At 34.2% G+C, this 25,401-nt stretch overlaps 2 protein-coding genes across 2 annotated transcripts; one reads left to right on the top strand and one right to left on the bottom strand.

Annotated features, from left to right (window-relative positions):
• Window positions 1-245: 245 nt before the first annotated feature.
• Window positions 246-19,395, bottom strand: LOC121728842 (lipopolysaccharide-induced tumor necrosis factor-alpha factor homolog). Its single transcript, XM_042117149.1, has 3 exons — window positions 19,315-19,395; window positions 3,915-4,278; window positions 246-744 (listed from the first exon to the last, which is right to left on the bottom strand). Exons 2-3 carry the CDS (start codon window positions 4,256-4,258, stop codon window positions 642-644), a joined length of 447 nt encoding a protein of 148 aa, XP_041973083.1. The 5' UTR covers window positions 4,259-4,278; window positions 19,315-19,395; the 3' UTR covers window positions 246-641.
• Window positions 18,909-24,118, top strand: LOC121728843 (lipopolysaccharide-induced tumor necrosis factor-alpha factor-like). Its single transcript, XM_042117150.1, has 3 exons — window positions 18,909-18,996; window positions 22,399-22,537; window positions 23,847-24,118. Exons 2-3 carry the CDS (start codon window positions 22,401-22,403, stop codon window positions 23,947-23,949), a joined length of 240 nt encoding a protein of 79 aa, XP_041973084.1. The 5' UTR covers window positions 18,909-18,996; window positions 22,399-22,400; the 3' UTR covers window positions 23,950-24,118.
• Window positions 24,119-25,401: the final 1,283 nt, after the last annotated feature.

The following is a 25,401-nucleotide window of genomic DNA, read 5'->3' as shown; positions in this document are numbered from 1 at the left end:
CAAAACTGGCTAAAATATACAAAAAAAATAAAACATAGGAACACAGCTCAAGCCTTGCTTTAATTCTTAATGAAAAAAGTACTTAAATCTGTTAAGTTTTGGAGAAGGAATCAGGGGACAACGAATCGAAGATTTTCTGTTCTTTTATTAGAACTTTTGTCGTGTTGTCTCTATCGCGCTCTGTGTTGGGAGACTTGAGATTGGTGAGACAGCAATACATTTTCAAATACCTATTTTCAATTTATCTCGCCCCTGGTGTATCCTCTTAAAGTCTGCAAAAATGTTTTTACGAACCAATTATAGAACCGCTGCGTTTGCCGGACCTCGCGAAGCTCTAGCCTTAGGAGTTAGGGTGCGTTTCCACTGACGCGGAGTGGGACGGAGAGGAGCTTAGCGGTGCCGAATTGACCAATCACTATGCTCGAAATCTTCGCTCGGCTTCAATGGAACAGCACGATTGGTTGAAATTGAAACCCACTCTTACTCCGCCATTTCGTAAAGCGTAACTGAAGATGCGATACCTATGTTCCTATCATGTTAAAGTGTCAAAATATTCTTGTAAGGGATATAAAGGATCTATCCATTTACGCTTACAAAGCATCATTTGCTCGTTGTATATCACACTTGATTACTTAATCTAACTATCCAACGTAAGAACCGATGTAGGAATCGCAGTTGGGGCAGTAGTGGTCAGCGTTGTTGCAGGAGTCCATGCAGTACGGAAGACAGACGCACGGCCAGAATCTGGAAAATATAGATTTATCTTATATATATTATATTTCTCGTGTCACAATGTTAGGCCGCGTACTCCTTCGAAACGGCTTTACTGATTTTTACCAAATTTTATATGCATATTCGGTGGGTCTGAGGATCGGCTACTGAGTACTTATTTTATTGATAAGTGCATTTGTTGAATAAATAATAGTAAATTATTACAACTCGAGACTGACGGCGACCATAGTTTGTGGGACGGGATAGCGATGGACGTTGCCATGGTGACATACTTATTTAGTCACTTCAATAAAATAATACGGGTGAAATACTTTATAATATGGCAAAGAAACGTTTGCCGGGACAGCTAGTCTATACATCTATACATACATACATACATACATACATACATACATATACATATACATATAAATAAAATTGGAGTGTCTGTTTGTAATATTGAAAGAACCGTTTTTACTAGATGCATATGAATGTTTATAGGGTACATACACCAAAACAACATTTTTTAAAATTTTTGTCTGTATGTCTGACTGTCTGTCTGTCTGTTTGTTCCGGCTAATCTCTGAAATGGCTGGAGCGATTTTGAAGGGACTTTTTTTGGCACATAGCTGATATAGTAAGTCATAACTTAGGCTACTTTTTAACCGACTTCCGAAAAGGAGGAGGATATATTTCACTTTTTTTATGTTGGTTCGCGGACAACTCCGTCGTTTGTAGACTGATTTCCAAAATTATTTTGTTGTTGTATGAGATGTAGCCCGAATTTGGTAACATGATCACAAAAGTGGTGATCTGATGATGGAATCCATGAAAAATCGACAGGACTCCTTAAAATTTATATGGCAACATATAGTGATTTAACGTTTTTCTGAAGGATTTAAGCTTAAACTACCAAAAAATAATAATTTGCGCCGAAGTACACCCTGGTTCCAAAGGTGCTGTACAGAACTCTTGAAAAATAAATGTTCGGCAATTTTGGCGTTGTTTCAACAACTGATAGCATATTATTATGTCAATGTGTCAATAATAATCATCATCATCACTATAATTATGCCATGAATCATCACATTATTATCAAAAATCTTGCCTTTGATTATATTATTGTTCCACCGTTTGTTGACTGATATTCAAAACTCTTGTCTTGCTATTTAGTGTTCACAGTTTTTAGAGGTACAAATGTACAATAACCCGAATTTGGTACAATGCTTACAAAAGTGGTGATCTAATACTGAAATTCGAGAGATATAGAAGGAACTCCTGGATATTTTTTGGGATACACATAGACGCGTCAACTATTTCTGTATTCAATCTTCATAATTTTTTACTCTGTAGCAGCTAACTTTAGCGCAATTTCTATGTGCAATTTACCGCTTTTTTTTGTAGATATAGATTAAATTAACTAAAAAGTATTAAATAATTTATATTCTGTACCCAGTATTTCTGTTCTCAGTCTTCATTATTTTGAAGTCGGTACCAACTAACCTAATCGTCAGTTCTATGACAGAATATAACTGCAACTTATATGACTGGTACCGATTTCAAATTATGAAGATTTAGAACAGAAATACTGAGTACAGAATATGAATTATTAATGAATACTTTTTAAGTCCGTTTAAGGAAATTACTATTGTCTTTACCTTGGAAGTCGGTTTTAATTTTTGTTTGAAAAAATAATTTTGCTATGGCAAAAAACGGAGCCCTTATAGATTCGTCATGTCTGTCTGTCTGTCCGTATGTCACAAGCACTTTTCTCCGAAACTATAAGAGCTGTACTATCGAAACTTGGTAAGTAGATGTAGTCTGTGAACCGCATTAAGATTTTGATACAAAACTGGAAAAAATATTAAAAATTTCAGGGGACCCCTGAATTGTACCTATGTACAATTGAAACAATATTTTTTTTTCATCTGATCTATGCATGTGGGGTATCTATGGATAGGTCTTTAAAAATTATATTGAGGTTTCTAATCTCATTTTTTCTAACCTGAATATTTTGCGAGAGAGACTCTTCCAAAGTGGTAAAATGTGTGTCCCTCCCCTCTAACTTCTAAAGTGGAGGCACGACAATTCTAAAAAAAATATATGATGTACATACTATAAAAACTACCAACGAAAATTGGTTTGCACGAGATCTAGCCAGTAGTTTTTTTATACGTCATAAATGGTAAACCTTAATTTAACTTTCATTAACTCAATTGAAATATAAAAATTAATCAAAAACCTTTTAATTTCATTGAAATAAACCTTATTGCTGCTGCGGAACCCTTCATGGGCGAGACCAACTCGCACTTCGCCGGTTTTTTACTATTTGGGTAAGGAAGGGGAAAGTTTCTTTCTTTTTCATTTTCTTTCTTATCACATTTTGCTGACGCGGACGAAGTCGCGGGCAACAGCTAGTAATTAAATAAAATTCTAAGGGCCTGCTTCACCACTTCCTGATTAAAGGTTCGGGTAGGTTATCCACCACTTAACTTGACAGATAGAATATGGAGAATCGGTCAAATAAGTTGTGGATAGACTATCCGGCACTTTATGAGTAAGTGGTGTAACAGGCCCAAAATGATCTAAATGCAAAACTATAAGGGTAACTTGTAGTTAATATATAACCCTAAAAATAAGTGGAAAAACATAATCTGCTAGAATATACAAAAAAGTGCGAGTTGGACTCACGCACGAAGGGTTCTTTACCGTTTTAAATCGAAAGTTGGATTTTTTTTTGTATGGGAATCAGTATCCGTACTGTGATATTTTATTAGAGTGAAAGTAGGGAATAATAATGTTTTCTTTATGGGAGCCCCCCCCCCCCCTTAAATATTTATTTTATTTTAATTTTATTATGAAGTAGTACGTATTGTACACATACTCAGGATTTTGTGAAAATTTCAAGTGTCTACCTACATGTTGCCATTATGGATTACGAGCAAAAAGGCCAAAAATAATCACGTTTGTTGTATGGGATAGATATTAATTTTATTTTGTTTTTAGTACTTTACGTGTTGTTATAGCGGCAACTGGCAACAGATATACTTACACAATCTGTGAAAATTTCAGAAGTCTAGCTACAGCGGTTCTTGAGATACAGCCTGGAGACACACAGACGGACGGACGGACGGACAGACAACGAAGTCTTAGTAATAGGGTCCCATTTAACCCTTAGGGTACGGAACCCTAAAATAGCTTACCCTAAAACACATAGCAGCAAAGCGAACAGATGGGTCCTAACCGCTGGCCGCCTTTCGAGTCTGGTAATGACATGCTGGTTGCATGACCTACAGACGAAGTGGCTGGGATCCGTGCCCATGTGGTTGGAGACAACCACTGCTGGTATCACCCTGGCTCCCTGCACGAATGCTGTGTTTGCTGGGTACACCACGGTTACTGGTTGCTGTGGTTGCGGATGCGTATAATTTCCTGGTTGCGGATGCGGATAATTCCCTGGTTGCGGATAGCTTCCCGGTTGTGGATAGTTGGCTGGCGGTGGACCGGGGTATGGAGGAGGGTTTCCTTGTGGGTGTTGCGCAGCCATGTCGGGATCGCCTTGTTTCACTAGAAATAATTTAATCAGTTTAGAAACTTAGCGTTCTTAATATTACAGAGCTAGAAAAACCCCAAGGGTATCTTTTTTCAGAATAACTTGAGAATAACATTTTTTTCTAAATATTATTCTCAAGTTTTTTTTAAAAATGAAAAGATCATAGTAGTCATAACAAGCAGTCAGTATCGAATTAAAGTCTCAAGCATTTGGATTTTGGAAGCTACTAGGTTTTTTGATACCTACATAATTTAAAGTAAAATTGTGTGTATGTCGGTAATCATTGATCTCCATCCTTTAAGATTATAGTTTACACCATAAAGTTAATATACCTAGCGGAATAGAGAAACAAAGGCCTGAGCAAGAGAGATGTCACTATCAGTAACACTGCGTGGTAAAAAAGAGACGTGTGATACATGACAGCAGCACTCTTTTTTTGACGTCCAGTCGGCACGTGTCGCACGTTGACAATTTAATCTCATAGAAACTTATAGAAATCATGTTCAATCATGCTTGTGTAAGTGTATACGTAGTACGTAGGTACACATATTTTTACACACTGCAGCACTGATGAAACCAATTTCGGTTTCGTTTGACAGCTCGAGATTGTTGCTCTATTCCGCTAGGTAGGTATATTAACTTTATGGTTTACACAGATAGCAGCTAATGTCAATAATTTCAAGACTTGAATAGTAATTGTCCATATCTTGTGTTAACTATTTATCAGTCGTTGACGTAATAAGCAATAAAAATAGCTCCTATATTGAAATTGTACCGGTTTGATCAAGAATCGCTTGTGATTATCTGACTTTAGCGTCTACGCTGTATTCTACGCGAATCACGAAAATAATATCATTCTTATCATCAATGCCTTAATGGTTCAATGTCACAATGTATTGTGAAAGTAGGTGCATTCTGTAATATCATAATCTTATATCTTTAAACGAGCAATTCTTGTATACAATGTGTCCCGACACCGGTGTCCGATCCTTTAATGTCATGATCTATGGCATATTTTATCGACAAATTGGCCCTCAATTTTTTACTCTCTCTCACGGTTGTAAAATGGCAGCCATTTTAGCTTTTCTCATTACATTAAAGGATCGGACACCGGTGTCGGGACACATTGTACTTATATAATAATAATATTATATATAACTGGAATCTCGGAATCGGCTCCAATTACGATTTACATGAAATTTAGTATACAGGGGGTTTCGAGGGCGATAAATCGATCTAGCTAAGAATATTTTTTAGAAAATGTCGTTTTATTCGTGTTTTATCGATAATCGATAAACTGAAAAATATGACTCTTCCTGACATCTATTGGCGAATAATAATACTATTTTGTGAGCAACTAATTGCTTTAACGACACAACAACAGCTAAAGCTATTCCAGCAGATGGCGTTGTTAAATAACACGATGCAATGAGTGTTTGCTATACCGAGCAAAGCTCGGTCATCCAGGTACTATCTTATTATCACCCAAAACTCATATCGGACGTGACGTGTGTTTCTTTTCGTCTTTCATCTTGCGTGTTTTACGAGTACCTAGGGTGACATTACTGTACACAAAATGAAATTGAATATAGGATTGAAAATATAAAGTGAAATTTATTCGAGTGAATATTCACTTGAGTGAACCGTCTGCGTTAAGCGCCAGCATGACATGCATTTACGTGACATTATTAATTGTTGCATGACATGTCACATGCCAATCGCGAAACATTCGTGCGTGCATGTCATGTACATATTGAAGGACAAAAAAATTAATCAACTTGTCAATCAATGTACAGCACGTAGTTTGCCTGTCATTCGCATCAATCAATACAATAAACGATAATGCGTGCATGACAGCACCTAACGCATGTCATGCTGAATTACTGTCTAAGCACATAACGCGTATAGTTTTTGGCAATTAAAAGTGGCAGTTGAATTGATATTACAGCTCGACAAGGCTTTAAATGAACGTGGCGAAAAAAGGAACCTTGTCGCACTTTAATTTGTCGGTGACGACTTGGTCATTACCGAAATAGATAGAACAAACCAGTGGGCCGACTTCAAAGAAGCTAACGCGTTGTATCATGTAGTACCGCTGCTGCAAGCTTACTTTGAACGGTTCAGCAACAAATTAACAGGGCGCTCAAGAAAAAAATAGAAGTTTTCTAAAAAATGTATACGTTTGACGTAGTATGTCATATCGGCCGGTCAGCGCCCTGTTAATTCGTTGCTGAATAGACATGATGACAATTTTTTTTAACCGACTTCCAAAAAGGAGGAGGTTATATGTTCGACTACAGAGTTTTTTTTTGTATGTTCAACGATTACTCCGCCGTTTGTGAACCGATTTTCGAAATTTTTGTTTTGTTGTATTAGGTTTCACTCCAATTTGGTACCATGTTCACAAAAGTGGTGACCTGATGACGGTATCCATGAGTAATCGAGGGAACTCCTCGAAATTTATATGGAAACATATGGTGATTTTGATTTTATAAGAAGCATCCTAAGCATATGCTACCAAAACGCAAGATTTTGCACCGAGGTATACTATGGTTCCGAAGATACTAACAGAACTCCGGATTCCTTATATTTACAAGTTTGAAGGCTTAGGCGCTGTTTTAAGAACTGAAAGCATATGCTACTATGCAAAGTACATTCATCATCATCATCATCATCATCACTACCATGTCAGGGTCACCAATGTCACAACTCACATGGTTGTATATGGATACAATATACACACAATACCATAAAATATCATCAGTCATCACGTTATGTCCTTATTTATTTGGTACATTTTAAAGCGATTTTAATACAAAAAAATATACTTAATGTTGTTTCAAAACACATAATATTTCAAGTACCACAAAATTGAACATAAATAACAAATTCAACCTTTACTCCAGAGCGTAAGGCACACATTTGGGTTGGACTCAAGGAAACGGGGCACTATGGAAAAAAGACAAAAATTTTTCGTCAAAATTTTAACGTCTTATAGCCACCCTTTTTGAATATACCAATCGATAGGGGGCGCCAAGGGGAGCAAAAAAGCTCAGATAAACTTTTCTCAAAAATCAACCCCTGTCGAATGACAGGCCGAAATGTGACCCTTGTTAGTATGGCGAAAATACTTAGAAAAATTTGGCTAAGGTTTAGGAACCTACGTCAATTAAATGTTGGTGACATGGGTTAAGCAGGATTGTTTTTCTCAAAAAACTCCTACTTACCGTTTCCACCGCCAGTAAACTCTCCGTTTAGAAGAAATTCGCATTTGAGATTTTCGTAATCTTCAGATAAGATCATCTGTTTTCTGATGTTTACGAAATATTTTAAAGGCATCTCAAGGCTGTGATGAGTGGGTCTTACTTAACTACTCAGCCACGGATACCGAAGGGGGAGGGGGACGGGGGGGGGGGGGGGGCGGCCCGCTTAAAGGGGGCCAAAGCAAAAACAAGCACAATCCAGAAAGTCCAAAAGTAGGTTAGGTTAGGTTGGAACTCAGACCACAACACCCAGAAATAAGAGCCCCGCGTAGCGGGGCTCCGTCGACTTTCTTTTGTACTAGTTTGTCAAATAAATTGGGGTAGGTTTGTAAAAATTTACCAAGATTAAGATAATATTAAGGGGTTGAAGTATTTTCGCCATACTAACGAGGGTCACATTTCGGCCTGTCATTCGACAGGGGTTGATTTTTGAGAAAAGTTTATTTGAGATTTTTTGTTCCCCTTGGCACCCCCTATCGATTGGTATAATAAAAAGGGTGGTCATAGGGGGTTGCATTTTTGTCGTCAAATTTTTTCTGTCTTTTTCTCATAGTGCCCCGTTTCCTTCAGGCCAACCGAACAAAAAAATTACAATATTGGCGTTGCGTTCTTTGACGCATTAAATTATTGAATGCGCCAATACGAAAGTTGAATGAAAGAAGATGACGAAAATTGAAGATGAAAGTGCACAGTGTGGACATACATAGCTAATCTACATCGTAATAGGAATAAGAAACACAATCGCAATTAGTATAAAAAATACTTCGTTTATACGGTTTATATTCACACGATTTTGATACATATACAGATCGAATTCCTATGCAAGTTTATAGGTACAATAATTGCCTAGCGGCTAGCATGTGTTTACTGTTCACTTCGATTTTTTTAAATGTATTGTTTAAAATTATCTAAGTACCTGATATATTTTGTGAGCACGACGTCTGACTCTTAACAAATTGTAATAAGAATTAAGATACAATAGAAGATGGTTAGTAGGTAACTAAAAAGAGTGAAATTATTATTTTTAACAAAAAAATAAAACCGACTTCCAAGGTAAAAACAATAATAACATCCTTATATTATGAACTAAAAAGTATTAAATAATTTTTCCTATCTAATAGTGCCTTTTTCCGATTTCGGCTAAAACTCAACTAGGTAGGTATTTCTGTACTCAATCTTCATCATTTTGAAGTCGGTACCAGATATAGCTGAATCTTCAGTCTGCCAGAATATTTGAAACTTTTGTAACTGGCACCGATTTTTTGCCGAGTATCCAGTGGTTAATACTTTTTAGTTCATAATATAAGGATGTTATAATTGTTTTTACCTTGGAAGTCGGTTTTAATTTTTTGTTAAAAATAATAATTCTTATTGGTAATTGAAAGACCCTTAAAAAGTAGAAACATCGCTGGAAGAATGACTCTTCTGATAGCTTAAAAATTCACCAAGATATTATGACAATTCAAACATTTCATAAATAGACCTGCCCGAAACGCTCCATACAAAGTGCTACGAAAGTATGACGTCACTCTTTCGTAGTTTGTACGCATCGAGAGAGAACTTTGTTCGATAGGTATATTAAATATTGCGTTTATAAAAGTGGTTTCATAACAAAAGTTGCTTTTAATTGCATAAGTTATCGAATTGTATACAAATATTAAGAAAATTAATTGAAAAAAATTTTGACTTGAATATTCAACTTTGAAGGCGCATAGCAAAAAAAAATACAAAAGCTATCAAGTTGAAATTTTGGGAACACTTATTTTTTACCGTGATTTCTTTATTTTATTAACAAAATTTGCTAATCTTTGACTTTGTCATCATCCCTATTGTTCATAGTATGCTTACAGCTTGCTTACAGCGGTACCACCACGCTTTGTCAGCTTCTTTGAAGTCGGCCTACTGGTTTGTTTTGTATATTACACATATTTAGCACAGATGGTGTATTATAGCTATGTCCACACTGTGCACTTTCATCTTCAATTTTCGTCATCAACTTTCATATTGGCGCATTCAATAATTGAATGCGTTAACGAACGCAACGCCAGTATCGTCATTTTTTAAGTTTTGGATACGGTCAGAGGGCATGCGTCGCGGGCATGCCTCACGTTCGCTGTTGACTGCACTATAACGCATGCCCTTGGGCCTTGACGAACATAAAAAGGCACAGTGTGGACAAAGCTAATAAGCGACATTGATAATTAGGACTTCTACAATAACCCTAATAAAGATAATTATATTAGCGTGTTAATGTTCAACATTCGCCGTCATAGTCTGTATATGTACTCGTAGTAGCATTACTACTTAAATAAGTCGCGTTAAGTCCCGATTACAAAGTTTAATTATAATGCAACGCGAAAGCTTAAAATTATGTTTGTATATTAATTAGTAAATTTACTCAGTATGTAAAATATACTGAGTAAATAAATAAAACACTATACAAATACAGATAATGGGCGTTGTTCAATCTTGACACGACAATGTATGCACAGAGTCCACAGATAACTAAATTAGTACCAGTTTATAACTTACTCCGATCAATCGAAATTTAAAGTTGTATCAATGTTATCACGATGATAACAAATTATTTTTGTATATCTTTTATTATTCGTAGTCTTTGTATAATAAAATCTACTTTTATACATATAAATAATGTATAATTTACCACCTGTAATAATTTACAAAATAACACAAGAATAACAACACTGAACACTTATGACACTTTTTGTTTTATATAAAACACTTACTTTTAAAACCACTGTACCGTTCTGTGTAAGCAGCACACTGTGACTACGAATCAATATTTACACTCGACTCGGCTGATTTAGTGAAACTTGTTATCAGTCGTTCGGCCGATAAGAGAACACAGAATAAAAAAAAACAACTTATTTTGTTTATATTTTTCCTTGAGGATATGATGAGTCACAATATTATATTGAAATGTACGGTGTGCGTCATGAAAAGAAGCAAAAACTGAGTTTCATAAAAATAACGTCACTTTACACACGTGTACTTGAATCGTGTTATATATGAATAAAATAATCTTTAATGGCATTCATATTTAATAAAGGTGAAAGTTTTTTTTTAGATCTAAATACTGTTTATTTGAAATAACGAATCTTATTATGAAAAAATGCCAAGAAAGTTAGGTGTGTCATATTCGTTACTTCTTAACGCGAAAACTACAGAATGGATTCTGTTATTTGGTATGGTTATATTATGGTACTAGTTTAGATTGTAAATGAACATACTATTACAGTTATAAATTATAATAGTTGGGTAAACCGTAAAACGAATAACTGTAAAATGTGAATAAGATATTTAAATAGAGATCAAATATAACACTTTATTTTGAAGTACCTACCATCGAAGAGATTGATTCGCAGTTGACGGACCTACGTCAATTGGTCGGATTATGTCAATTCTATGCTGTGGCCTGTGATCTGTCGGATGGGTTTGACATAACGCGGCCAAATTAGCTAGGTCCGTCATGATTTGCTTCTGAATCAATTTCACTGATAGTGCATTCAATACATATACTTGACATTACATTGTGCGTGAACAACATTCGTGAATAGATTCTAATAAATTGGTTCTGTATAATATGATAAGTCACATCAAAGGCTTGTACCGATATGATCTGCCATCATGATCATTTCAATTGAAGGGTCTGCCACAAAGGCCTGTGTCCCAACCCTGTGCAAGCAATCTCCTAATTGAAGCGGACTTCTGGCGTTTGGCATATAATAGCTACATCGTATAATATGTAAGCCAATATACTATTGACGATATGTCATAAACATTATGCCATTCAGCGCCAATTACGAGGTATTAACCTCTTTTCTATCTGATACTGTATGCAGATTCCAATAAACTAATGTCGATTGAATATCTACTATTTAATGCATACTATACAATATATACATTTACAATATTGTAATTTTATTCCAAAGTGGTTGTATGTAACACAGTTACATTATTAATATAGTACAGTTATAATATCTCATTAATATGATCATTTGACCATAAGGAGATATTATATTTTTAGCTATGATATGTTTTTCCTGGATAAATAGTATCCTATGTCCTTTCCTAGAACTCAAATTATCTAAATACCATATTTCAGTAAAATTGGTTCAGCCGTTTGAGCGTGAAGAGATAAATTCAGACAGAAAGACAGACAGACATACAGACACACTTTTCCATTCATAATATTAGTATGAATATTTTTGGAGAAAAAACGTTTATTTGTATTTTATTTTATAACCAAGGGAAATCCCCGTGTTCGTGTAGAGTGACAACACGGACGTCCCTCGTGGGACTAACTAAGCGGTACAAACGGGATTATGTTTCCGCTTCATGAAAAGGGTTAATTCTGTGAGCCAACTAATTAATCTTTCCTAACGTTGAGGTGGACGAAAATAAAGGCTTCGGATCGGATATAAATTGAGAATTTTAAAGTAGCCACAGCTCACGATTTGTTACAGTTAAATTCTCAATGGTGTATAGAAAAATAAATTGTTCAACAAAGTATATTTATTGACTAGATGAATAATGTAACTGTGTTACATACAACCACTTTGGAATAAAATTACAATATTGTAAATGTATATATTGTATAGTATGCATTAAATAGTAGATATTCAATCGACATTAACTTATTGGAATCTGCATACAGTTTAGCGTATCACTGCCTTCCTAAAAACTTTTCCTGAACTCCCACGAATATTCAAAATTAAAATTAGTCAAATCGTTTCAGTCGTTTTCGAATTTAGCGAGATTAACTTCATTTATTTTCTAAACGAAGAGTCAACAGTAAAAGATCTGTAAAGTGCCTGATAGACGTACGAACTACGAACTTAAAGCACGCGAGTTTTAGGTTCGCGAACTTACTCGGTTCGCGTCGGTGACACACGAGAATCGCTCACACTGGATAGTGGATACTGGATAACCATGCCCCCAGCGGGGCTACAATGGTCGCTTTGAAGAATCATGATATAATAATAATAATATCTATGGACGCTTCACACCACGTCAGTCTGGCCCCGTGCTAAGTACCTAAAGGACTTGTGTTACAGGTACCAGACAACGGAAATATATTTAATACTTTTATACTATACATATATTTAAGATTTTTGTTATATCATACACATATTTAATACACATCCAGACCCGGGAACTTTGAAAACTCTTTGTTCCGTCGGCGGGATTCGAACCCGCGACCTCCGGCTTGAGCTACCGACGCGCTCACCACTGAGCCACAGAGGTCGTCAGTCGATATGAATCATAATATGATTAATTTTTCTAAAATCGCATATTGCAACTCTGCTTGCAATTCATTTCTGTATTTTTGTACTGATTTGACATTTGTCAGTTTCACAGTTTTGACAATTCATTTGCTGAATTGATTGAGAGGAATTGCTAAATGTGACCATTTTAGCCCCGCTGGCTTGCGGCTCGCGGCCCGTGGCTCGCGGCTCGCAGCACTTTGCTGACACACAGGCTCGATCGTCGAGCCATAAGTCCGCGTACTTACTCGCACGTCTATCACCCCTTAAAGCTTTCACGTCATTATTAGTACTAGTCTGCACTTTTTTAAAGTTTCAATAATAAAGAATAGTTCTTTCACAGAATATTGCCCGCAAAAAATACGTGTTACATATTTCACAATAAAATACAAATAAACACCCCTTCCCAACCATAAGCGGTTTATTCTGTAGTCGAGTTACCTGTGTACTAAGTTACTAACTGACCGTTTAGGTGTATTTTACCTCTAATAGGAACTTTATACTGACGATTTAAGGATCAGTTTCGTATAACGTCCAGCGTATAACGAATAGAAGGTATTCTTGGCTTAATTACGAGTGAGGTACTCAACTCTCTCTTGGCAGCTAATAATAAATTAAGAAAACCACAAGCCTTATTTATTGCATTTCATTTATTACGCTTAAATTAATCGTACAAAAAGTTAAAGTGGATTTATTTTTAAAGCAGATTTATTCTCCGATTTAGTCTGACAGGTTTTTTGAGAAAATATTCTGTTTATAGTAAATGTACTTAAGAGTATTTAAAACCTTATTATTTACCTTTAAGACCTTTTAAGATTTCATCGTAATCAAAAATTTAATTACGAAAATTAGGCTTAAAATGTAATAATTGTTTTTAACTTAATTCGAACTAATTGCTTGCACCTTACCTCTGAAAACAAAAATAATTCAGCTTGTAACATAGATTTTACACTAGAACCAAAAGCTGAAGCTTATTTAAAATTATCTCGAAATAGCTTAATACATTTCGCGATTCCTAATACTAACTTCTTGAAACACACACATTTATTTCATATACTTAGATCTTACAGAAGAAACAAAAGCGATGTAATTTCAGGAGGTATCTGAAGTCGGAAGTGACGTTGCAGCAAGATAATAACCGCGGTGGGCCCCGTTGTGCAGTTTCCGGAGGGCAGCCGGTAATCTTTGACGTAGCTACGTAATTTTCAAATTGGACAACAAAACTGTGGAGCTGTTCTGTTATTAAGTTTTTTTTTTATGAAATAAGGGGGCAAACGAGCAAACGGGTCATCTGATGGAAAGCAACTTCCGTCGCCCATGGACACTCGCAGCATCAGAAGAGCTGCAGGTGCGTTGCCGGCCTTTTCAGAGGGAATATGGTAATAGGGGAGGGTAGGGATGGGAAGGGAAGGGAAAAGGGGAGGATAGGGAAGGGAATTGGGCCTCCGGTAAACTCACTCACTCGGCGAAACACAGCGCAAGCGCTGTTTCACGCCGGTTTTCTGTGAGAACGTGGTATTTCTCCGGTCGAGGCGGCCCATTCGTGCCGAAGCATGGCTCTCCCACGTATGAAAGTATTGTAAGATAACGTAGGATTGTTCGATAAAAGCAGATGCAAGAATTTAATTTGCATGATTTATAATCTTACATATTATTATCTCTTTTAAATATCTTATACTCGTATATATCTGAGCACTAGCTAGAATAATTGCATTTTAGGTATATATTATATAATAGTAAGACATATAGTAGACGAAACTCCATTACACAGCTATTAAAAAGCCAAGATATAGGTATCTTCAAAAGACAAGAATTAAATCACACTATGGACTCCCGATTTTTATAGCTAAGTACTAATAATATAGACAACAACTTTTATTATTTCGAGACAAAAATTTAATGTCCATCATAATTCGTCCATGACCTACCTCTATTGCTTGTTATTTATGAAAATAAAACTATCATTGTAAATTTCTTTGAACTAAACGTATAGTCGAGGAAGAATATGTGGTCAAAGAAATGGTCCCATTTTGAGGTACAATGTTACATTATCACAAATGGTATGTTTTTTCTTGTAAGAAGATTTTTTCAAGCAATAACACTTGAACTCTTGCCTGATCCTGAGTTTTAAATTTTTTGACCTATCCGCTAAAATACTATAAATTAGCATAATTATTTCAATCTAAAACTGAGTTTTTTGCGAATATTATGATTTACTATTTTATCATTTGAACTTAAGATAAGACAGGCCAAATAATAAATATTTCTAGTGCGTGGGAGGATGCGTTGGTTCAAGGTTGAGCCGTGCTAAAAATTATCAATTTCAACCTACAATTTTACCTAATAGCTACGTAATTTACAAGCTTCACAAATTGTGTTTAACAAAAAAAATGTCTGGCACCCGAAGACTGCCGCGGTAAAGCTATTGCATAGCATTTTTATAAACTTATGCAATTATAATTCGCATACGTCTAGTCGCACGCACACAAACACCGTGTGGCAATGCCGCAACGACGATGGATAATGCCCCTCCCCCCCATTATCCATCGTCGTTGTTAGAGGTTTTTCTCGTTACGGAATTTCTTGATTCGCCGCGCGAAAATACACAAAATAATTTTATAATATTCTCCACAGTTGTTTCTGTTCTTGCACCCTTCACAATTCGGTGTAGTGACCCCAGCTCCCCCGATAGGTAAACAGCCGCCGAACAAGCCGAAACACCTGAGATCAACGCTTGCCATTAACTTTATAAGATCAACAGCATAGCCCTTACACAAGCTTCGGTAATTAAAGATAAATATTGAGACACTTGTAAGAACAGTTTACTTTTAATGGTACGTCCTAGTACCTACCTCTTTGATAGGGCACAAAAAATTCGAGATGGGACTTAAAAAAGTTATTATTATAAAAGTATTAAGATACTTAAATTACCTTTAAAAATTTAAAGTAACTTCATTTACTTACTAGATGATTCTTTATCGCTCGGGGACCGTAAATTTTTTTCGGAATATTTTCCACATCAAAAACTATCCTATATCCTTTCCCGTCTCTCAATGTATCTGGATACCGAATTTTATTAAATCGGTTCAATGATTAAGCGTGAAGAAGGTAACAGACAGACAGACATACCATCGCATTTATAATATTAGACGTTCTAAAAGTGTTAACTTTGTTAACCTATTTAGAAATAAATATTTTGATTTTGATTATTGACGGATGATCAAATTACCTAAGCTGCCACTCCTTACTGAGAGTTTGTCTACTGTAACGAAAAGTAGTGGCAACAAAAATAGTGAAACCCGAACGTATCGCTATACAAGTATTTGGGCAGGTAACGATCTGTTTAGTATTCCGGTCAGAAGGCACTTTAGTAAGCCATCACAGTAAAGCGGGTATCATAATAATATCCTGATTCCTGCAGAGGGGACCAAAATTTTGACTCATAAGTCATAACATAGAGCACCGCCGCCGCCTCATATTCGCCTTTGAAAATTGTGAAAATTAGCAACTTGCCATTATGATTGAATATTAGTTTTGGTTCTAGAGTCTATACTATCTTATTGTTAAGGATATGCAAATGTAACGACATACACGAAATAATAACAACAAATAATGAGAATGACCAGACACAATATCATTGAGACTTCGCGGTCATACACGTAGTCATCAGGAGAGCTCCTATTATCCGCTCCAATTAAAAAGACATCCAAATTATTACGCTGACCCACAACTCTGGGTCAAGCCCATTATTTTACATCAAGCGTTATGGCCTCACTGTCTACATACCAACAAATTTGGAACCAATCGAAATTATTGAAAGAGCCAACGATTTTTTCAGGTTTATAGATGAGCAAAAAAAAAAAATGTTGCAAATTAAGGATGTTATTGTAATAAAAACTTATATTAAAAAACGTAGACACATTAATTATTCTTGCCTTATTTTGTTGAAAAGTGTAATGATTTTTGTATTACTGAATTTCAAGATCCAGAAAATAAATTAAATTCGAGATAAAGATAAATAAATGTAAGATAACAACAATAACAATAATAAACAATTGGTAAAAATTTCATGGCCAAAACAAAAAACTTAAATGCACCAATTCGTATGCAAAAAGGTCTTTGCTAGGCACATCCCGACGTTTCCATTTCCAAATGCTAGTGGAATTTAAAAGTGTCTAAGCAAGTAATTGTTCTGCCAGTTACCAGGGCGCACTCGTTACTATGCCCGAGCTTCCTAAAAGTCCTGAAAAAAGTGTACCCGCTGTGGATTCTGTTGCCACATTTCACGTTAACTTTTGAACTTAGGTAAACTTTGGTAGATTAAGGTTGTTAAAATATTATGATTTATTATTATTGCACGCCTTAACGGCTAATTGTAGATAAGTACTGACATATATTTTGTAACATCTTATGTAAGCTACAATTGCAAAAATAAATGATTTGATTTGATTTAGTTTTTGCGCTTTTTCGAAATACGATGGAGATGATTTGCTAAAATGTTGAATAGTTTAGTGCTAATTACATTTTGCAATAAATTTATTTTAAAATAAATTCAAAATGTAAAAAGATTTGTAATTAAACTAACTTTTTGAACTGTCCTCTAATCGTTAATTTTATTTACTGCATGTTATCCTGAGTTAGGCAAGTTTATCAGGTTTGGGTTTATGCCCAATAAATAACTGACGCACCTGTTCTTTTATCCTTAGTCAGTGTGTATTAATCACCTAAATATAATTGTGAACATTGAACTGAAAATGTCATGATGATGAAAATTATGCTACACGCAAAGTTTTACACATGCAATATAATTAATTCGACTGTATTTTTTAATAATTAGTATTTTTTTTCTTTTTGCTGGGTGTTTTGCTTTTATTTCGTATTTTATACATTTAACACTTTTACAGTCCACCATAAAAAAACAAAATCTGGTCCCTCAAGTCCATTCCAATATTCATTGTAAAGTATTTATTTATAATGGGTTATAATGATTATTATTTTATTAAGTAATTTTTATATGCTTCTATGCCCTTATTTTATGCTTTTTTCAGTGCTAATGCATCTTTTTGGATACATGGACTCCACGGTAACCACGTTTTCGCATCCGTTTGGATACCGCGGACTGTAAAAGTATAAAAAACAGGAACACGAAACAGTTAAAGAAAATCACTCTAAAACAGAAATTGAAAGTGATAAAGAAAATGGTGAAGTAAATTAATTTTATCAATTCTTTAACGCACCGCCTATTATAAACCACTTTTGAACCAGTTGCTATATCGACTGCTATCAAACTTTTGCGGTAAAGGTTAAAAATTATCTAAATTAATATTATTATATAAATGCTAACGAGAAAGAGTAAGTATTCTACAAAATGACGTACACGGTACAACAAGTTGAAAGGTTAAAGTGTTGATTTGATGATTTCAAACAAGTTACAAGCATTTAAAGCGTACAAGAATAAAAGCAAACAAGCGAAATAGGAAAAAAAATTTGATCAAAGTGAGTATTTTTAATGGGTATGTGGCTTAACTGAGCAAAATAATAAATGCACAATTTAAGGACTAATCAGTTCCTGACCAGACTGATTTCGATTGTTTTTTTTCTAATGACCTTCATGTTTACTACCTGTTCTGACTGCGACGCTAAAATTTGTATTATGGCCTCAGATCCGACCATAGAACGACCTTCACCGAGCTGGTTAATATGGTGAAAAGATCCAGACACAGAGTAGAACCTTCTTAAAATATATTTATGAACAGCAGCATCTGCTGTATCTGCAGAAATTCTGCTGCATTCAGTTTAATACAAAAGTCCTGTTTGATTCATACGAGCGTAATTTTGTGAATCATGATTTGTATGAAAAGATATTTATACGACCGAAATTACGCTCGTTTCGCTTCACCCTAAAATTAAAAACCTAAATACCTCTAAAAAAACAAAGAAGATTCACGCGAATTCTAAATCACTTTCTAACGCGATGTGAGAAATGAAATTCGCGTCTGATTTAAATTAGCCAAGAGTGATAAACTATTTAAAATAGAAATACTTCACAGTAAACCGCGTATCGGGCGCCCTATGATACACGCCTAAGTAGTTTGGCCTATGAAAAACACATGCTAAATGTATTTTAGTCGCGTGTTACTCGGCAGACTCTTTGGTTGTTAGTCCGGTTCCAAATTTAAAGGTATTTTTATATATTTTTAGTAATATTTTTTTTTGTTATCATAAAATTGGTATTTTGTGCTTGCTGTATTTATCGTTATAATTTTTTGATACTTACATTTTTTTCTAAACTTTTGATGCTGGAATAAATTTGGCGTGCTAAATATTGATTTTTGACTTAATTAGTTTTCAAGGAACTAAATTGTAGCATAAATATTTTCATTAATTTAATTATTTATTACATGGACCGTGAGCTTGGGAATTAATAACTAACTTTTAATAACATCCATGTAATTTTTTAATACTATAAACAATAAAAAGTGAACAAAAAGTAACATACCTATGATTTTTTTGTGAATTTCCCCTTTTTTTTTAAATTTTGACTTTAATAATATGGCAAGCCGCCTTCCTCAGGTTCGTGCCATTTGCGACTAACAAACTTCTACCGCGACATCTTTGTTCTTTTTGTCGCTAGAGTATTAAAAAATATAATACTTATAATGCTATCTAATCTGGCTTACAAATAAATTAAAATGTAATTTAAAAAAGAAACTGTTACATAATTAGTAAATATAATTAAATTTAGTTATTTTTATATATACGTATATATATTTTTTTAATTTCTTGCTTTTACAATATTTTTCTGTGCCAGTCAATCCTGGTGAAACAGATTATTACTTGAATAGATCTATACCTAGTGAAATTGAGGGGGCGACCAAGTGACGGTGCTGTCAAAAAACATAATTATTAATTATTGGCCATCACCATTGCGCCAATGTCAATGGCACATTTTACACAGTTTTCTTATTGACATTGTGGAATATAATTAAATAGATTAAGTAATTAAATCAATAATTGTTTGAATATTCAGTTCAATAATAATTAATCATTGTTAAATACTAAAAGTATTTTTAAATTAATGTTTCTGTAAAAAAATAGTGAAGTGAGTATAATATTATTTATTTATTTATTTATTTAAACACTTCATGCAAATATTTACATAGGCGGGCTTAATGCCTAGTGGCATTCTCTACCAGCCAACCTTAGGGTGATGATGAGAATGTTGAATAGGCGCATTCTAAAACAATATTACTTAGTTAAAATATGACGTGATAAATAGTGTTATAAACATTAATGTCTGATAACTTTTATTTTAATACATTTTATTATAATAAACCTACTTATACCGTACTTACCTATTACATACTAGTACACACTATAATATTATGATAAAACCATACATAATTATTTAAAATAAATAATTAAAAAATATACCTACATAAAATATATGTTCATAATAAAATACTAAATTACCAAAAGAAAATATGGAAAAAATTGTTAAATATGAATTCCTGTGGAAACTAAATCTAATTACTTATTATCATTCAACTGATTTTGTAAATATTATATTAATTTATAAATTATAAGTTATAATTTATAACTTACTAGCTGTCCCGGTGAACTTCAGGTCACTTTAAAACCTAGTCCCTGGACTTCTACGAATATTTTAAGACTAAAAAATCCGTTCAGCCGTTTTCGAGTTTTAGAGTTACTAACACAATTGAAAATCCATTTTTATATACTATATACATAACTTTTTCAAATCTAGAGTGGTTTTTTTTTTGAGTTTCTTTTTGTTTTTTTTTTGGGTCAGTATGCATTAACAGAGACAACAATCACGAAGTAAAGTGACACCATCGTGGAAAATCAATATTTTATTTAGCTTCCGGTCGTTATGGGAAAGGTCACGCAATGTTTACTTTTATGGGATGGACCTACTTTGAAGCTCTCTATTGTTTTCTATGGCATACGTACAAGCAAAACTAGCCGCTAAATAGAAAAAAAAATACACGGTACTATAATAATATAATTCTATTAAACTAGCCGCTAAATGGTAATAAAAAAATACACGGCACTATAATATCAGTCTATTATTATAATTACTCAAAAATAATTTTATAAAACTAAAAAAACTAAAATCTTATAGGATAAAATAGCTACAATAATTATTGATTTATTTTAAAATCTGGTTCTCTCACTGTGCGTCAAATTAACTAATGAAACTAGAAAGCCGGCCAACCTAAATTTATGAAAAAAAAATTTGGTGATAATACCGTCCTTTTACGAAATCCTATTTCAAAGATAAGCAAAGCACAAGCATTAAAACAGAAAGTACACCATCAAATATCATAAAGAGAACAAAGGAAACATCTTTTAGGGTTCTGTAATCTGACATTATTGTGTAGTGAAAATCTGTGTAGACTCATCCCTACATATTTTTACAGTAGCAGTTGTATACAGTAGTTTTATTTTTTTAGTTAAATACTTGCTTTGAGTTAATTAATGTTCTTTTGTCGCAACTGACATTTGAGTTAATTAATGTTCTTTTGTCGCAACTGACATACTTACGAATAAGACTACTTTTAAAATAATTTGTCATAATCGTCAATTACTTCGATATTATTGAAAAAATGTGTGATTATTGCTTAAAAAATTAACGGTGAAATTAGAATTTTACAGTTAAATAGTTAAGTGTCTAGAATAAAATATTGTGATAGATATTTTGACGTGGGAGAGCCATGCTTCGGCACGAATGGGCCGGCTCGACCGGAGAGATACCACGTCCTCACAGAAAACCGGCGTGAAACAGCGCTTCCGCTGTGTTTCGCCGAGTCAGTGAGTTTACCGGAGGCCCAATCCCCTACCCTTTTCCTTTCCCTACCCTCCCCTATTTCCTTCCGTACCCTCCCCTATTCCCTTCCCTACCCTCCCCTATTACCGCTTAGAAGGCCGGCAACGCACCTGCGGCTCTTCTGATGCTGCGAGTGTCCATGGGCGACGGAAGTTGCTTTCCATCAGGTGACCCGTTTGCTCGTTTGCCCCTTTATTTCATAAAAAAAAAATACTTCCTTACATACTAAATTGTTAGGTATACGGAATCCGTCTACATATCCGTTTCGTACTTGACGGCTATTTTACTTTGTTTAATTAGTATGGTGAATGGCGATGGCGCCAAGTGTAGTGTGGGTTTTATCTGTTGCGTCGGCGTTCAAACAAAGCATCCTATTTTTGTATTTCTCCACCAATAACACGCGATTTTCCTTAACTTGATTTTGTTAAACTTTCATCAATTTCAGGTCTGAATTGAGCTTTTGGAAAATTTTGTCTCGATTGCTTTACCTATATTATTATGTTGAATTTTTTTTCAAAAGTGAATAATATTGAAACACTACCTCAAATGGGCTTTCTACAATACAGTGCACTTCTGCTACTCTTTATCAAGGTTCAGAATTTGAGTTAAGTTTCACCTAATTTAAGACGCGTTTCAGTGTTCCGTCATAATCAATTTTGTCAACTTCACAGGCATATCTCATAGCTCATGTTTGAGGTTTGCATACTATTTTTTTCTGCTTTTCTGTTACAGCAATGAGTTCCGTTCCCGTGGTCGGTCCCAAGCCTTCCCAGGTCACCTGCCCATCATGCAAATCCAGCATCATGAGCAAGGTCAAGCACAAGCCAACCACCAAGACTCATCTCATTGCCCTGCTGTTGTGCCTGTGTCTGTAAGTACTGTTTTAGTAGGTACTATTATTTTATGTCCTATATCGGAAAAACTAGATGAGTCGCCTGGTTATATTATTTTCGCCTATCAATGTTGAATTTTACAAGTTGCGCTGCAAAGTGGGGAAATGAAAAATCTGTCTTTATTTTATTTTGCTACACCATGCTATACGCTGATTTAGAGATGTAGCATTTCAAGCTGATCCATTTATGACGAAGTTTGGTTCTCTTGCGTCAAAAGGTTCTCTATCTATGAGTCTTTACTCTCTTATAGATCCTTTTGCCTCAATGTGTTGGGTGTCTGAGAATCGCCCTTGATATCTATTTACGAATGTGCTTCTTTCGACGTGCCCCACATCGAAGGCCGACGTCTATTAAGATATCTGAAATAATAGGTCAATGTTTGGGAACATGCAAAAAGATGGCGGAATCAATTATTTATTATGCTCGCCTAAAACTAGTTTTAATGTTCTTTAAAAAATACAATTTGATACAATGTGGTGGTTAATTGAAAACACCTCTTTTATCATAAGGCCATCAGTTGTCAATTGTTGGGAGATAGCGATCAGTTTGGGCTAGTCAGCTACCCGTACATCATTTTATATTATGCAGCTTTAAGTGAAGGTTATTTAGACGATTTTATTAGAATTAGGTTATTTTTTTATTTAGATTTAGGGCCTGTTTCACCACTTCCTGATAAGACTATCCACCAATTAACTTGACAGATCAAGTATGGAGTCAAGATCAAGTATTTATCAAAAAGTGGTGAACCAGCCCCTTAATATAATAATTGCTTAAACAATATAACTTATATGGTGTACTTAGATAGTGCCATAATATTATTACAGGCACTCACAAAATAATAATAATATTGTACGATAAATGATAGTGATGAGTAAATAGTAAACACTCATAAAGTAAATATTTATATAACAAGCTAACAAGGTTTTATCACCTAGATAGTAGTATAATTATTTAAAGTACTTTAAATCAGAATATTCCATTATTACTTTACCAAGCAAATGCTGCAAATTCAGTTTTTTCATGTTACTAATGCGAAAGTCCGTTCTTTAATAATTTTTCACAATAGGTCATAATATTTACTTTTATCTGCACACTAATATATTTATACTTTAATCTGCACATTAATATAAAGTCTGTCAAGAAAGTGAAGAAATTAAAAAGTGGCAACATCGTAGTATCATCCCTTTTTCTTAGATTGATTTGAAAGGGATTACACTACGATGTTGCCACTTTTTAATTTCTTCACTTTCTTGACAGACTATAAATTGTCACTTTCGTTTTCATCAGGTGCTGGCCATGTGTTTGCGTGCCATACTGCGTTGACTCCTGCAGGAACGCCGACCACTACTGCCCAAGCTGCAACGCCTACATCGGCACTTACCAATCTTAATACTCAGACATCTGTACCTGTATACCTCATTATAATAAGTATTATGTTAATGATTTTTTATAACCCATCGATGAGTCGTTTAAAGTTCACAAAAGTTTATGGCACGAGTGAAGAGTAACTGTATTAGTTTAAAAAATAATGTTTCCATGATTAGTCACTTAAATATAGTATTTACTATATATTTTTAAACTGATAATGCCTTGCATTTGATACTTCTTCACGATAGTGTATGGTAATACATCATTAATTTGTTATTCATACCTACGATTTTAATTTAAAAAAAAAACTAGTTATTTAGCATTTAACTTTGACCTGGCATTTACCTTGTTTTAGAGGATTATAATTTTACTTACGAGTAAATTTAAATTGTTACTTATTGTAATATAGCTTTTATATTTTTGAATCTCATTGCAGTCAGAAAACGTTATAAATTATGAAGTACGTCAACTAGTTACTATAATAATAATATAATACAGAATGGTTATTTTCAGGAAGTGGTTGATAAAGTTTCTAGATAAGTATTAGGTATATTTTAGAAGAAAATAAAAATATTTTTTATGATGTGTTTGAAACAATGTACCTACAGTTTTTGTTTATAAAGTATACTAATGATTAAAACTCTATATTTCATACGTTTTATTATTTTTCCCATATTTGATAGCAATATTTATTTTTATTGGGAAAACTTACAGCATATAATATAATTATTTTTGTTGTTTTGAAAGTATATATAATGTAACTACTAAATATTATATTAAATAACTCTACTCATGTACCTATTATAATATAATAATGAAGTGCTATCATAATATTTTACTTTCAGAAACGATAATAATGAGTCTTGCATTTGGCTTAGGATTTTCTAAGGCATTAACAGATGCGTCGTCGATATCATACAACGCGGGGCCTAGTATGTAACCTTGTGGCACACCGGTTTTCGCGGACGCCAAAAAATGGCAGACCAATGACCATGAGCATGACCGTGACTTTATGCTCGAACTGTGATAGATTTTTGGGACTTATAAAGCTAACAGAATAATTATCAAGTAGGTACTTACTACTTATATTAAGTAAAAATATGTTCTCTTTAAAATAGTTTAAAGATTAACTGCAGCCAGAGTAGACAGAATTATATCTATTGTGCTGCAGCTAAATACAAAAAAAAAAAAAAACAAAAAGTGTTCCTATAAAATGTGGGTTGTAAACATAATATTATTCCTATATTTTATTACATACACAATGTTGCAAAAATGTCTTTGCTATTTACTGCAAGCACAAAAATTTTATAAACTGCTTTATAAATGTAGGCACATCTACAAAAAATATACATGTCCAAATTATTGTGCATAGTGCATATAACAGAAGTGTTGATTCATGGGCAGATGGCGGATCAACGTAATTTGGTCACGATATGTCAAACCCAGCCCAGCCAGCCACGACTAATATTGAATT

Source organism: Aricia agestis, chromosome 7, assembly GCF_905147365.1.
Source record: "Aricia agestis chromosome 7, ilAriAges1.1, whole genome shotgun sequence".
NCBI classification, from domain to species: domain Eukaryota; kingdom Metazoa; phylum Arthropoda; class Insecta; order Lepidoptera; family Lycaenidae; genus Aricia; species Aricia agestis.
Note: the sequence above shows the minus strand (reverse complement) of the source record. Positions and strands in the feature narration are given on the sequence as shown.

Excerpts from the sequence above, each read along its gene's own strand:
- LOC121728842 (XM_042117149.1), bottom strand. The coding sequence starts at position 4,258 with ATGGCTGCGCAACACCCACAAGGAAACCCTCCTCCATACCCCGGTCCA. Across the intron at positions 745-3,914 it reads TTGCTGCTATGTGTTTTAGG|ATTCTGGCCGTGCGTCTGTC; the intron begins GTAAGCTATTTT and ends TATATTTTCCAG.
- LOC121728843 (XM_042117150.1), top strand. The coding sequence starts at position 22,401 with ATGAGTTCCGTTCCCGTGGTCGGTCCCAAGCCTTCCCAGGTCACCTGC. Across the intron at positions 22,538-23,846 it reads CTGCTGTTGTGCCTGTGTCT|GTGCTGGCCATGTGTTTGCG; the intron begins GTAAGTACTGTT and ends CGTTTTCATCAG.